Below are 14579 nucleotides of genomic sequence, written 5' to 3' on the forward strand. Positions count from 1 at the left end.
TTACATGTGCTTTGTTTGATTCATAGTATGGTCTCACATGTTTGTAAGCGGACAAAATGGGATGCGGGCGTGTATGTCATCCATTATCAAATCAACATGGCTTTACGGTCCTGAAAAAAATAGATCGTTCTCTCTATTTCTTTTTTTTCTCTCTCTCTCTCTCTTCAAACAAATTCGAAACATCACACATAGGTGTACATTGTTCAAAACACCAGTACATTCAAATTTATAACCCGAACAGAGAAGACTAATTTTCACTACACATACTTACATGAACTGTGTAAAATAAGATAAAAATCGTTAGGTATTCTCACACTCTTAGAGTTCTATTTTGTTGCACCTTTTAGATCAAAATAATCATGTGCATGTTCCATGCCAAAGTCGACCAGTTGTTTTTACTAGGTTCTGTAGGGTAACAAGAAACATTTTTGCCAGGCCTAATTGAAGATATATGCGTGGTCCTTGACTTTCCAATGAATGGATTTTCCGGTATCAACGTGGCTCTTTTATGCATGGTAATAAATGACATCACTAGCAAAATACATTTATATATGGGCAACCTGTTATGGCTGTTTCTGCGTAAACGGTGTCTATTTATTTTCTATAAATTGCGAGTTGTTTGAACATTATAGTTACGTCATGCACTGTATGTATTACACGTTGAATCTATTATATGGATGACATCCGAGCGCGCATCAGTTTTCGGCCGTTTCCAAACAAAAATGAGTTTTCGACTATACTGTAAATTGTACAAAGCAGCTGCAAAGTGTGCAAATATTTTCCATACATAGCAATAATAAAATAAAACCATATATTACTGTCACAGAATGCCTAAGTCATCCAAAAGCTAAAGAAGAACATGTTAAAAAATAAAAAGAAGAATCCATTTTTGAATACTACACCCTGTGTGTTCAGTTTATTTGTTCAACATTCCCAACCACTTTCATAATGAACTCTATTCTTTATCAAAGAAAATCTACTACATATTACTTTTCCTTGACAAAAGTATTTGCATGATCACATCAGATTTGGGGTTCCCACTGGATGTTATCCATATAACCGAATTAACATGGCATTATAATTACAGGTACTACTGTAATAAACATAGACATGGAAGGCACGATCATTTACTCATGAATGATTGAAAATGGACGGCAGCTGAGAGATTTATTAAACCCCGTTTTTACCAGGGCCATTAATATGTCATCGTTTAGAGCATGCTGAACCAAGTCAGGCTGAGCAGTGTTTACAATAAAAGATTGGTCGGTTGACCACAGTTTTAACAATAATAATAATAATCTTTATTGCAAATTCATGCCCGAGGGCTAATTGCATACAAAGTAAAGTAGTAGTGGTATACATAAACATAATTAACAAAGAAGGGAAATGATATTCATAGATAAATCAAAAGGGAATAACGTCTAAACTAAATCTATTTCTACCTAAGCTATTTGATGGGTTTTCCGTAAGCAGTGGAAGATGAATTGTCCAACATTTTCATATATAAAGGGGTTGGACGACTTAAGTAAGAAGGTTGATTTTTGTTGGTCGGTAAGGTGATAAAAGCTTGGGTAAGTTTTACTGATTTTAAGGAAAAGTTTGTTTCTTTCGTAACTGTAATGTGAACATTGACAAATGAAATGTAGTTTAACAAACCGTCCTACTAGAAGGAAATTGACAGTATTGCACTTACGTACGCAGGCAGCTATTGGCTATGTGTACCGCCAGTGCCGCATTTCAGAATGCATTTTAGTCAATTTGTCCACGATGTTTGGTAAATTTTCATGCAGTTATCCGGCAATGGTGACTTTATGTCGTGCAAATGATATATAAGCAAAGTCAGTACCAATGGAGTGAATCGGAGCCGGTTTGGGATTTGGGGATTCCGTGCATTTGACTGATTTGCAATCAACTGGCTTCTACTGTATCTCAGACAGCAAGGAAAAAAATGACGGCTTCACGCTAAGGTGTTGAGACCTTTGACACAATGTTGTTTCAGCAGATATGAAAATGGTGAAAGCAAAGGAAGGTTGGTCAATTCACAAACCACAAAGGGCAATACAAAATGTCCAATGCAAAAGGAGTAAATCCGCGACAAATACCGTACTTTTTTCACGATAGTAGTAGAACAGTATCATTTTGCTTTTATTCTGTTACTAAATATGTTCATGTTGCAGTTTGTAAGATTTATAGTACGTTTGCAATCTCTCTTTTTTCGAAAATGGCCGAAAATGAATGCGGACGCGTATGTCATCCACATAATCGGATCGGTCGACCTAACATCCTTACAGGTCTAACAATCAGGGCAAATTACCGCTCCGCCAGCTGGGCCCAGCCGGCATTTGTTTGCCACTCTACCGCCCGTGACATGTCCACTGACTGCTGACATGATATATTTGAACGTCGAGAAACCATACCAGCATGACCTACTTTCTTATCCATCGTGGCATCAAATAATTACATTATCCCTCCGCCACCCAATTCACCGTCAACCCCCAGGAACATTATGTCAGCCTACATTTCCCTTCACATTTATCGATTTTCGAGTTTGTTTTCTAATTCGTTATATATGTTACTTTTATCCACGTACATTGAGAAAGCTGTTCCCATTATGCAGCAAAACTAGCTGACGAGAATGTTTATATGTGTAGTAAAAGGACATTACGTACATGTCCGTGTTGTTGATGGGGTGTATTGTTTGACGAATGTATGCCTCAGCGTACTACGGGCCTGTGTAAATGGGGTTTCTGTTGCTGGCACCGAGGTGAAATTGAACATAATCCTTCAGAGAGCATGCCCTCATGGGGCCAGACTTGCTATTCGTCTAGCACTGCAAAAACAAAACTACTTTCTTCTAGTGGAACAATATACAACAGAAAAACTTTCGACAAATAATCTTTACAAATAGGTTTGGTTTGGTTTATTATTATCTCCATTAGTGATAATTTTTCCTGGAACCTATATTAAAACAATACAAAATATAAAACAGAAATATACAACAAATTGTAACTTCCACCCAATAGAAAGCAAACATAGGGTGAAATGAAAATCAGTGATGGACATACGTCAAGTAAAATAAAATAAATCAACAGTGTTCCTATTTATACAATAAAATGTCTATTTGAATTAGCAGAAAACTTGATAACATTAACTTAAAATCGGAGAGGTCGGAGGTCAAGCAAAAAAAATCTGAGTAAATCCCAGGGTCAGACGCATTGACATATAGAGGGGCCATGTGTATGCATCGTGCGTGGGCGATGCTGTCTAGTAGTTTTTGTTAGGCTGCTGCAGATGACAGCTCTATCAACTACGGCTATGGAAATCTATGTATTCCCACTGGGGACAAGAACGAAGCGTGGCCCGTCAAAAGGTGCCCTTGCGAAACAACGTTAACTCCGCCCAATCTGTTAACTCTTCTATGGAAATTTATGCATTCCCACTGGGATCAGAACGAAGCGTGGCCCGTCCCAAAATGCCCTTGCCTTGCCAAACAATGTTAACTCCGCCCAATCTGTTAACTCTGCTATGGAAATCTATGCATTCCCACTGGGGACAAGAGCGAAGCGTGGCCCGTCCCAAAATGCCCTTGCCCTTGCCTTGTCAAACAATGTTAACTCCGCCCAATCTGTTAACTCTGGTATGGAAATCTATGCATTCAACGGGGACCGGAACGAAGCGTGGCCCGTCCAAAGGTGCCCTTGCGAAACAATGTTAACTCCGCCCAATCTGTTAACTCTATATTGGCATTGACGGATGGATACGGATAATACAGAGATAATAAAGGTCCTGGGGGCAGTGCATTTATATATTATGCACGGATGCCGATTATCTTGATAACGATTACCACTGAAGAAGTTAAAGTGCCCTGACATGTGATTTATTAGGTGGGTTAATCATCGACCTCCATCGCATTGCCGCCACGTTTACAAACCTCCGCCGGGACAAGCAGAACTATATCTGTTGGGAATACGACAACAAAAGCTGAATATACGTTAGCCTCCGTTGCAGTCTTCGAACGGGGCTGGTTTTTATTTGGGGAGGGGGGCGTTGGTTCGCGATTTTCAACGTTGGCTAGGTTCTCTTGTGCCGTAAAAGAGAGTTTGGCGAGGAAGGGAGTTTGCTGTGGAAGGGAGTTTAACGTGAGAGCGAGTTTCGCCCCGTTCCACAGCAACATCCCTTCCACGGCAAACTCCCTTTCCAGGCACAAGAGAACCTATTCAACGTTGAAAATCGCAGCCCAGTTTGAAGACGGATGCTAAATATACGTAATGCCATGTTGGTTCTATTTTTTACTTATACAACCCAAGGCATATATGATCATATATTTGCTTATTTTTAAGCTGCTTTGTACGATTTACCGTATGGTTTAAAAAGTTTTATTCTATTTTTGGAAACAACCAAAAATTCATGCGTTTGGGTATGTAATTTATTTAATCAAATCAACACGGCCTAATATGTGAACACTTTGTTCAGGTGCTCGTCTCGGAGAGGTATGTAAATTGTCCACATACAATGAACCTATAAATACTGTACATAGCGCCTGTCTTCTCTGCTATGACGAATGAAAGAATAGGTCTTCAGTGAGCTAAACTGGTTTGAGAACACTCTTCCCTTTCTCAAATAAATATATTCAATCCATTTTACCCATGCCCGTAGCTAGGATTTTGGTTGGGGGGGTTCTTTTTAGTACTTGTGGGACCATCGAGCGCCGCAGGCGCGAGACTCACGCCGAAGGCGTGAGCTGCCTAGGGGGGTCCGGGGGCATGCTCCCCCGGGAAAAATTGAAATCTTAACCCTCTGAAACGCCATTTCCTGCATTTTGACGGGCAAAATTCCCTTGCTAAGTTTAATGGAATTTCTCTTAAAATACACAAGGTTTTTGGCATAAGTCTTTGAGGCCGACTCCCCCGACATATTTTCACCATGTCCGATACCAAAGGCGGGAGGCGTTGCAATGGTGGTCCGGGGAAATTTTGAAATCTGGACCCTCTGAAAAGCCATTTCCTGCACTTTCTGGGGGCAAATTTTGCTGATAGACTCACTAGGATTGAATGAAATGTCTATTGGTGAATAATGCAAATCAGTCATGCCTTTGAAAAAAATCTTGGACATGAAAAAGTGGACCTTTGAGCATGAAAAAGTGGACCTTTGAGTGTGAAAAAGCGGACCTTTGAGCATGTGGGGGGGTTCTTCCGAACCCCCCGAACCCCCCCCCTGGCTACGGGCATGATTTTACCATTAGCTAGATCTCTTTTACATATCAATTTACAGCAAGGATATACAAAGAATCTTCAAGAAGATCTCTTTAGTGTTACTGACGAAAACTACTGGATACACTACAAAAAATCTTTTTTCTTATTTTTCTTGTTTTCTTGTTTTTTTCTTACGGAGAGAAAAAGTTTCTTGTATAAAGAAAGGTTGAGAAAAGCAAGAAACCTCCTGTAAAACCTTTGTATGCTAATTCCTACACAAAGATTTTTATTCTTGTTTTTTCTTAACTGAAGAACATATTTCTAATATAATGATCACTGAGCAAGAATGTTCAAGAAATTAAAGTAGAACTTTCTTTTCCAGTCTTTACACAAGATTTGCTTCTTGTTTGTTCAAATGGAAAATATTGCAGAATCTATCCTGAAGATTATTATTCTTGCCTTATACCAGTTTTTTCTTTAGGATTTGTTTTTACCAGAATAACATTCTTGAACTTTCTTGTTGTCTTAATGTAGAATGTCCGAGAAACGTAATTCTTGGTTTTCATGTTATAACTTAAGAAAATGCAATAGTTTTTAATCAGTTTCTTGAGCAAATACTGTTCAACAAAGAAAAGAAAAAAAAGAAAATCAAGAAATTGCAAAACAACTTATAACTAGCATGAAATTCTTAAATGTTCTTGAATGTTTCTTTATCCATAAAGTTTAAGAAAAAATGTTTCTTGTTTTTCTTGATGATATGTAAGGAGATATTATCATATTTTTCAGAACTCACTTGACTGAATACTAATAAGAAAAACAAGAAATTATGAAACAAGCTATGACTAGCAGAATATTCTTGAATGTTATTATGTTTCTCATCAAGAAAATTTAAGAAAGATGATTCTCGTTTTTCTTAATAATATTTAATGAAAACAATAAAAGTATAATTTTCTCCTTATATTCTTGACAACTACGTTTAAACAATTGGAGCATCAAGATATGAAAAATAATTTTGAGCTAGCATTGATTTTCTTTTGTTTTCCCAATACGAGAGTTAAGAAATATTTTCTTGCAGTAAGATTCTTCATTTTGCTAAGGATCATGGGAAATTACTCCCATCATCCTTTGCTGCGATTTTGAACTGGGAGTCACAGTTGCAAGACACAGTGCTCCAGCTCTGTAGTTTTTTTGCCTCAGATGTCCTTTAGTTCTTACATTAACAGGGAAAAAATATGATGTGTTTCGTAAAGATGATTTTCTGCATCATGTGGGACCTTGCATACAACGTGGCTAGCTTTTTTAGAGTTTCAAAATGCTACCGAAGCCAAGGCCAAGCCGGATGCCCCCCTCCCCCATGCAGGTATGTTAGCCATCTTACTTGGAATACGATTTCCAAAGCTACTATTTCTGTAGATGTTTATCATAAACCAAACAGTAATTACAGAATATGTAAGTAGAGTGCATGAAATTCTGCAGAATACAAAGAATTGACTATAATATTTGTAAAGAAGGAAATGTATAGAGATGTTGGCCTTTACAAGGGGAGGGGGGCGATATAAGAATTGATGATCATTCATGGTCTTTGTGTGTTGTTCTAGGCTCAGAAACCTGCTGGTACAAGGAGGATGTTCCCATCTCAACTTTGGAAAAGCCCTTAACAAGAAGAAGTCTTCATTATAACTACAGCAACGGCAACATTGTAGCTCTAATGGTTTCAGATAAGGACAATTAGTTATAGTTGGCTGCACGGTACTGTATCAGGAAAAAATGTCAATAAGCAAGCGTAGTTACAAAATGGTTGATTTTTGCAATCTTTGGTAAGGAATTAGTAATCGAGGAAAACACCACAAAACTTGTATGAATCATATTGATGATAATAAATATGATTGCCATCATGTATTGACATAACTGTCAACATTGAGTTGTTTGTACTCTTTATATAAGAATGTTAATCTTAGTGTAAGAAACTGATTCTAGGTTTGTAGTTGCAAGAAATTTAGTCTTGAAGACAGAATGGCATTGCAGGCACAAAAAAGCTCAATCTTCATGCAAGAAAGCGATTCTTGTATTACATATAAGAAATTCACTCTTGGAGACAGAAAGTAATTCCTCATACAAGAACCTCAATCTTCATGCAAGATTAAGAATTCATTCTTGATGTAAGAAATTCATTCTTCAGCATGCATGTATTAGAAACAGATTCTGACCACAAGAAAACTATTCTAGAAGTTTTGGTCCATTAGCGATAAGAAAAAAATTCTTAGCACAAGAAAAATATGGGTTTCTTGAATTTTCTCAAAACAGGGATTCTTGTATACAGAATGATATTCTTGCTGAAAGATTAGTTTTCTTTGTTCAAGAAAAAACAAGAAAGATAAGAAAATTCATTTTTTGTAGTGTAGTAGGTAAAACGTCTGGCCGTTTCCAAAACCATATCCGTTGCTTGAGTAGCTACTTTTTGGCGTATCTTATTACCTGAATGTCTAACCTTCATCGACGTACTTCACCTTTAACGTTTTTACTGGCCTTCCATTTTACGTTGTCATCAAGTGTACCTGGTATATTTATCGAATACAAATAGCCAGAGGCTGTAGCTTTACAACGCTGTTTATTAGGCCCATGAATACATCCCACATAAAATTTAATCCAAAGGAGTTTCAGCACTAAAAGCATGCGGTCTATCGGTAAAAGGCCCAATGATCTGCAAAGAACGTATGGAGCACGCTATTGTAATAAAATGTTGACGCCAAAACTATAGTTAACTCCACAATAAACACATGTAAAGCTTGCTGCATTCTAGTCCATCTCCTTCAGACGCTGGGGATCATTATGCCAGGGTCCGTGGTTTCTGTTTCACAGCGTGTAATTTCCATCAGAAATCACTTATGGACACATTTTGCCTTCCTTACATATTGAGCATTGCTACACAAGGTATGTCTATTGGTTTGTGGTAAATATACGAATTTTGTGTATGTAATTGCTATTAGTGGAGGACAGACTCAGCTGTGGCATTAGAAAGGTATTTATTCAGGGCCTCATAGTTTTAAAGAACCGTCTGTCATCTTATTCAGGGCAATGAAATAAAGAACTTTACAATCCAACAATCTATAATTACCAACCAGATTAAACTATTCAAGGAAAATCAATTGTTTTTTTAGTAATACACGGATGCAAGAAAAGAAATTAAAAACAAAAGCACATGTTTTTCATAAGTATACGTATCATCAATGCATCAAGTTAGAGCTTATGTCGTTAGTAGAACAAAAAACAGTTATGCCTGTAAGTATCAGAGTTACCAACCTAGGATTGTTGTGTTCAAAATTCGTACTTTCCCAAAACCATCGTAGAGTGGAATTTTTCATCACCATATACATATCACCATGATATAGGGGCATCATATCTAGATAGTTTTAAAGAACGCTTGCAGATACATGTGCAAACGTTAGGTGTGACCGGTCATTCAGTGTAATATAACCAGCTGCTGTCGCGCCGCGTGCCTGCGAAGCTGGTGTGTTACGCCAAAGGGCGTCAATACCGGCTATATAGATACAGATACAGAACCAAAAGAAGCATCATGGTTTCCTATTTAATTTCCAACCCTAACGCGAGAACACTCTAATTCTGTAAACACAGGAAATACGACTTTTCTTACCTGCATTCACCATGTTAAAGCTGTTGGACGTGTCGACGATTTTTGGTTCGCTGACGATCTTGAAGGAGGCATCCTTGGCTTTGTTTAACATGTCCAGTCTGTTTCGGAAGGCGGTGGTCTCTTCTCTGGACTGGTCGGAAAATATGGCTCCTAAAAATGAAAAAAAAAATAAGCAGGAATAGACGTTAAAGTGAGAAGAGAAATGCTTTATGCAAACATTCATGGGAAACACTTCAATGATACAAACATACTGACACCCTCATAGTCGTGTGTTGCTTTAAAGCCACGGTTACAAATTACCAGTTAAGTAATTACAACACCAAACATGACCATTGAACATTAACAAAAAGTGTACATTACATAAAGACATGTAAACGTCTTTAAAAGGATTTACTAGTGAGTTGTCATTTTACAATGATTATGTATTTCCATTTTTGCCTAGAACAAGACTCTCAAATTACTATTTACACTTAGCTTTCTATATATTCAATTCATTCAACATTGCAAGTGTTTATTCACCGATAGGTCTTGCTAAAATATTACTCATAGTCCTATACTCGAAACCGAATTGCTTTCCATTGAAGTTGCTTTTGTACTAGATGTTTACAATAGTCAAAGATACAATTTTATGCTAACTACCACCGCCGTTTCAGTATCATAGACATCTCATTAAGACAAAGGCGGATACAGAAATTGAGTGACGCCCAATGCGATTAGTTCTCTCATTTCTAGAAGCACTTAATCCCCAAAGGACAATTTAATCTCATTACAAATAATCTACAAACATTTGAAAGTCCTCCGTCTTGCTATGAAATTTACGACTACAAGGAGTGTATTCAAAATATACGTATTTGAATGCATTAAACGTATTCAAGTAAGAATTTACTTTAATGAACTAATTTTATATTCTACAGTGTTTGAAAAAAAGACAATTGTAGTAGAATTGCAGTTTTATATATTTTATAAATGACTAAAAGTATGCTATATTTTGCACTGAATTAAGACAAGAATTTCTTGCATTTACACACTGGATAATCAGTGAGTGCGTGATCGTATGGGGCGCCATCTTGGGAATATGCGTGCATCACATCATTGCGTCTTGTAACCTAAATATGTAACGTACGGGACATATAAGCGATAAGGAAAATAAAAACGTGGCGTTAACCTACCTATGGGGACATTCTGAGGAAATGCTGCATGTGTATACTGCGTGCATATGATGAGGAAAAGAAAGACCCGGGTCCGTGCCATCCGGTTGAGCGGTGCCATGTCTCTGTAGAGGCGGGGGGCCAGACGTGTGCGTCCCCTGACGTGTAGTCCACCACTACTACACCTGTCCTGTACGTCCAGGTCTTCCCATCGATCCACCTCACTACGTCCGCGCCGTGGGGATGTCTCCAGGTTTCTTGTCTCAGGTTTCAGGTGACGCCCAGTAGTGGATTTATGGCGACTTGGCGGGTGGATATATTACATGATGTCTTCTGCACAGATCAGTCTTCTCACGGCACAGTGGCTCTTGCCGGTCGGCTGTACAGCTTCAGCATCTGGATATAATGATGAAGAGCTGTCACTGCCGTGGATTCACCATTACATAGCAGGATCTGATAGGTTCATTTACATGGGCCCTCCAGCCGGGCATATAGCCACGGCTTCAGATCATGAATCTGCCATACTTCAAACGGGCGCATACCATTTACAAAAGAGGGGGTATACATTATCAGATTTACATGTAGACAAGACATGGGTGACGTTGTTTCATTGCTGTGGGTGGAAAGTATAATTTTATTTGATAAATTTCTATCCTCTTTGTTGAAGGACTATCTTATACTGCAAGGAAAGGCAAGCAAGCTGGCGTCATTACACGGAATGTACCATTTTCTAAAGGGGTGATTTAGACGTGTAATGATGACTGTTATAAACGTTCCAAATGTACGCCGTGAGCATATAAAGGAAAGGTATAATTATGAACCATTTTTGGGCTGTTCTTTTCTGTAGTTTGCAGTCCATGTATACGGGCAAATGAAAATAATGCATACTAATGCGTAAAAGATAAACACATACATCATTTAGTGCGAAAAGCTAAATATTTACATAGGTGCTTTTCGCCCAATGTGCATTACTAAATATATTTCCATGCAATTTAGCGACTAATGGCACTTAGATGCCTAAAATATATGTAATATGTAAAGCATATACCCTACCGTAATGTAGCTTTTTGGTGCGGAGGTGGTTAAGAAATCATAATAAATGTAACGCAGTGGAATTTGGAATTACATTTTCCACACCGAGCAAATATATCGTCTGTGTTTTATATTCACCGTTGGACCCCATTCCCGCGGCACCGGATGTAACCTGTGTTTTATATTACCGTTGGACCCCATTCCCGCGGCACCGGATGTAACCGTCTTTAGTATGGACGCAAGCATGACGACATGTTTTATCCTCATCCTTATTCAGGTGACGTTTCTCTTAGTCTGATGGAATAAGGGAATCCATCGGCTCTGTCTAAGGTACTCACAGCGCCCTCCAGCGGACTACTTTGAACGACAAGTTTATGTAAGAGGAGGTTGGATTCACGACCATACAGGGAAATATACCGGAAATCGATTTTTACGAGGACAGCCCTATATTCCGACACCCCTTGTGTGCTAACACAGGGTAACAAAATTATCAATACTGCTCAATAGCACTGTTGTCATGAAAACAACAACAACATTGGAACCCTTAAAAACAGATTAACTTTTTTTTAGAATCAGTCCTTCAAAATGAAAATGATAATGGTCACTATATACGTCAGGACATAAGCATAAAAGTCTATGACAGAAATGGCGTCAAATCGGCTTCACCACTATGTTTCCACACCCCTATGTTAGGGTGATTGGATTTTAGGTGTCCGGGATTCAGAATAGTTATGCAAGAGGCAACCCCCATGTTCCGACACCCCTATGTTCCAACACCCCTTTACCCCAACACCCCTATGTTCCAACACCCCTATATTCCAACACCCCTTTACCCCAACACCCCTATGTTCCAACACCCCATCCCTAACCTTGTTGTGGGAACAATGGAGCGTAACCGAAATGAAACTATACCTCTGTTATATCCTTAACGTCAAATTCAGTGCGTATTTTCAGCACCCTTTTCGAAGAAATCAACGTGTATTTCAACGCATTTCTTAATCAGATTGCTCTGTTTGTCTGAATCAAATGGTTGTCTAAAACGAAATCTACCAGGGTTCTTATATTTCATGTCCCCTTTTCCCCATAACACTACGTTAACCGTGCTCCAGTCGTATTGATGGTATCACCCCTTACACTGCTAGAAAGGCATAAGACTGCCTCGGGCGCGCGGACTTCTTGACTCGCTGTAAGGTTGTCCTTTGGGGCAGTGGGCCTCTTGACTCAAATTAGGGTAAATCTTCACTTCAAATAGACAACGGTGGTGTCGTGTTGGTGTAGTATTTTGGGCGTTGCCTAAAACCCGGACGTCCTGGGTTCAAATCCCTTGACATGCCACCTACGAGGCAAAGGCACTCTACACCAATTTCCGCAAAAAATGAGTACCTAGCTTCGTTAACGGACGTCCCTGGGAAAGGGCATTGGATGTAGGTCCCGTGTTTGAGGAGAGTCACACCTCGTGCACGTTAAAGAGTCCACGGCATGTATCGAAAATAGTAAGGGTCCTTCCCGGTGTGAGTAATATGAATCTGTCCGGATATGCAACTTGTAAGTTTACTGTTGGGTACAACTCTGGTGTGATACGTCATGAGGTGGTTTACCGGGTATTCAATACAAAAACAGCAACCGCACCACCAACAAAAATATCACTAGTCATGCATGGCAATGAATTTTGTAATGAACATAAATCATCCATAATTGTAGCGTTTATTCTTAATGTTACATCTATTAAAAAATTCACAAAACAAGAACATCGTTGAAGAAGTACGTATTCTACCTTTAAAACGGTCACTGTTGGAAGAAAATTGATAGTAACAAAACAACAAGCAATGTCACGACGATCGGTAAAAAAGGAATTGTATATTGTCAGCAATGATTTTGACCATCCACTTATTCTGGAAATCTAGTCCACGTAATAAGATATTCCTGACATGATGTACGCCAGGTGAACTCATTTTTCGTTTCCACATCAGGGAACGACCTGATATCTGTGAGCACTTAGGGACACATCTGTCTTCTCCCGGGGTCATTTGATGAATCACTCCATGTAATCTGTGCTGCAACATGCGCAACCTGACAGCACGTTCAGCCGTAATAAAGATATGTATCTCTTAGTGTGTACACATATCATGCTACATTCATCGTTAACGTGTGTGTTGATAACAATTACGTCCTGGCTGCATATGTTTTGTTCATATAGTTTTTTTGAGCCACGTGTGTTTTTGGTGGGTTTTTCCAATCCATGACGGCATGAGCGATAAGGATGCTTTAGATATTTTTTTTTCCATTGGATGACATACAAAATGTACTCAGCTAATCTTCCTGGATATATGACATTTAGAAAATGAATACGAACATCACACATACATTGCAAGTACATATAGTTATATAAAGTTCAGCACAGTTATTTACAGTTCGTCTAATCACATTGGATGTTTCACATGTCTTAGGAGCTCCTGCAGTAAAAATATAAAGTTTAACTCTCTATTTTTTAATCAATAAACCATTGATTACAATCTATGTCCTTTAGTTATAAGCTTTCTCATATAAGACATGTGGGACTTCCAAGCAGCAGCCCACAAGAGGGTAAAAAGACCTAAATGTTATCGATCATTTTCGAACTCAAACGTTAAGCCCAAAGTATAAAGAATCTAATCTCCAAGCAGATCCTACAATAACATGTACCAAACTGGTTAAGGAGTGTAGGTAGTCAAAAAGGTGTACATTTGTTTCGCAATAAAACTGTGCTTGCAGAGTAGGTGCTGATTGCCCTCCTTCCTGTTTGGTGCTAACTTCCAAATGACACGTGCTGGTCACAGACTTTGTCCCATGGTGTAAGTCGATCGTGAAATCATTAGTACGTGGCATCAGGGAGGGGCTACAACACCATTGTTGAATAGAAATGCTCCTCCCTGTTTCATCGGAGGCAGACAAACAAACCCCTAAGCCGGCTTCACTCCTCTGCCAGCTTTTGATACTGTTTTATGCAACCGTAGGATCGGCTTGGAGATGATAAAGAATCATATACGGATCATGGGTACATTATAAATGAGTAGGAATGCATTATTTGTTCAAGGATAGAATATTCAGTTCCGCTTGACTGATCTGATGCAACTACGTCCTTTGTCTTTCTTTTCTCTTAAAAGTTAACTAAGAGATTAAGCATTTGCCTTGGATCACAAAAGACTATAAGCCGTAGTCAGTGAGGCTAAGACCTCACTATAATTGTCTTGAATATCTTTCATCCCATGTAAGTCTGTACTCTACATTAAAAAGACATTTGACTGAATAATTCTGTTTGTTGTGAAATGTCTTGAGCTATATGGAGACATTTTCTCATCACTGGTTTAGTTCGTAAAGTATGCCGTGCTTCCTTCTTAATGTGGTCTTGAAATGGATATTGAAATGTTAAATGTAACACACAATGAGAGAGAGAGAGAGAGAGAGAGAGAGAGAGAGAGAGAGAGAAACTGAGAAGGATACAGGCAATGTATATGGCCGTGTATTCGTGTGTTAAAAAGAGAGAATAGGGATTTATTAATGTTTGTGTGTGTATGT

General features: G+C 38.6%; 1 protein-coding gene and 1 long non-coding RNA gene across 3 annotated transcripts in view; one reads left to right on the top strand and one right to left on the bottom strand.

Annotated features, from left to right (window-relative positions):
* Nucleotides 1-10524, bottom strand: part of LOC118419645 (glutamate receptor 4-like) — a 29587-nt gene extending 19063 nt beyond the window's left edge. For both annotated transcript variants that reach the window (XM_035826140.1, XM_035826138.1), the window contains exons 1-2: nucleotides 10014-10524; nucleotides 8845-8994 (exon numbers count right to left, since the gene is read on the bottom strand). In XM_035826140.1, coding sequence (XP_035682033.1) covers nucleotides 8845-8994; nucleotides 10014-10113 — 250 coding nt within the window. In that variant the 5' untranslated portion in view covers nucleotides 10114-10524. The remainder of the gene's footprint in view (nucleotides 1-8844; nucleotides 8995-10013) is intronic.
* LOC118419715 lies at nucleotides 5966-7107 on the top strand. Its single transcript, XR_004831652.1, has 2 exons — nucleotides 5966-6552; nucleotides 6791-7107. It is a non-coding gene; the product is annotated as an uncharacterized LOC118419715 (long non-coding RNA).
* Nucleotides 10525-14579: the final 4055 nt, after the last annotated feature.

The sequence above is a fragment of the Branchiostoma floridae genome, chromosome 7 (genome assembly GCF_000003815.2).
Source record: "Branchiostoma floridae strain S238N-H82 chromosome 7, Bfl_VNyyK, whole genome shotgun sequence".
Taxonomy (NCBI): domain Eukaryota; kingdom Metazoa; phylum Chordata; class Leptocardii; order Amphioxiformes; family Branchiostomatidae; genus Branchiostoma; species Branchiostoma floridae.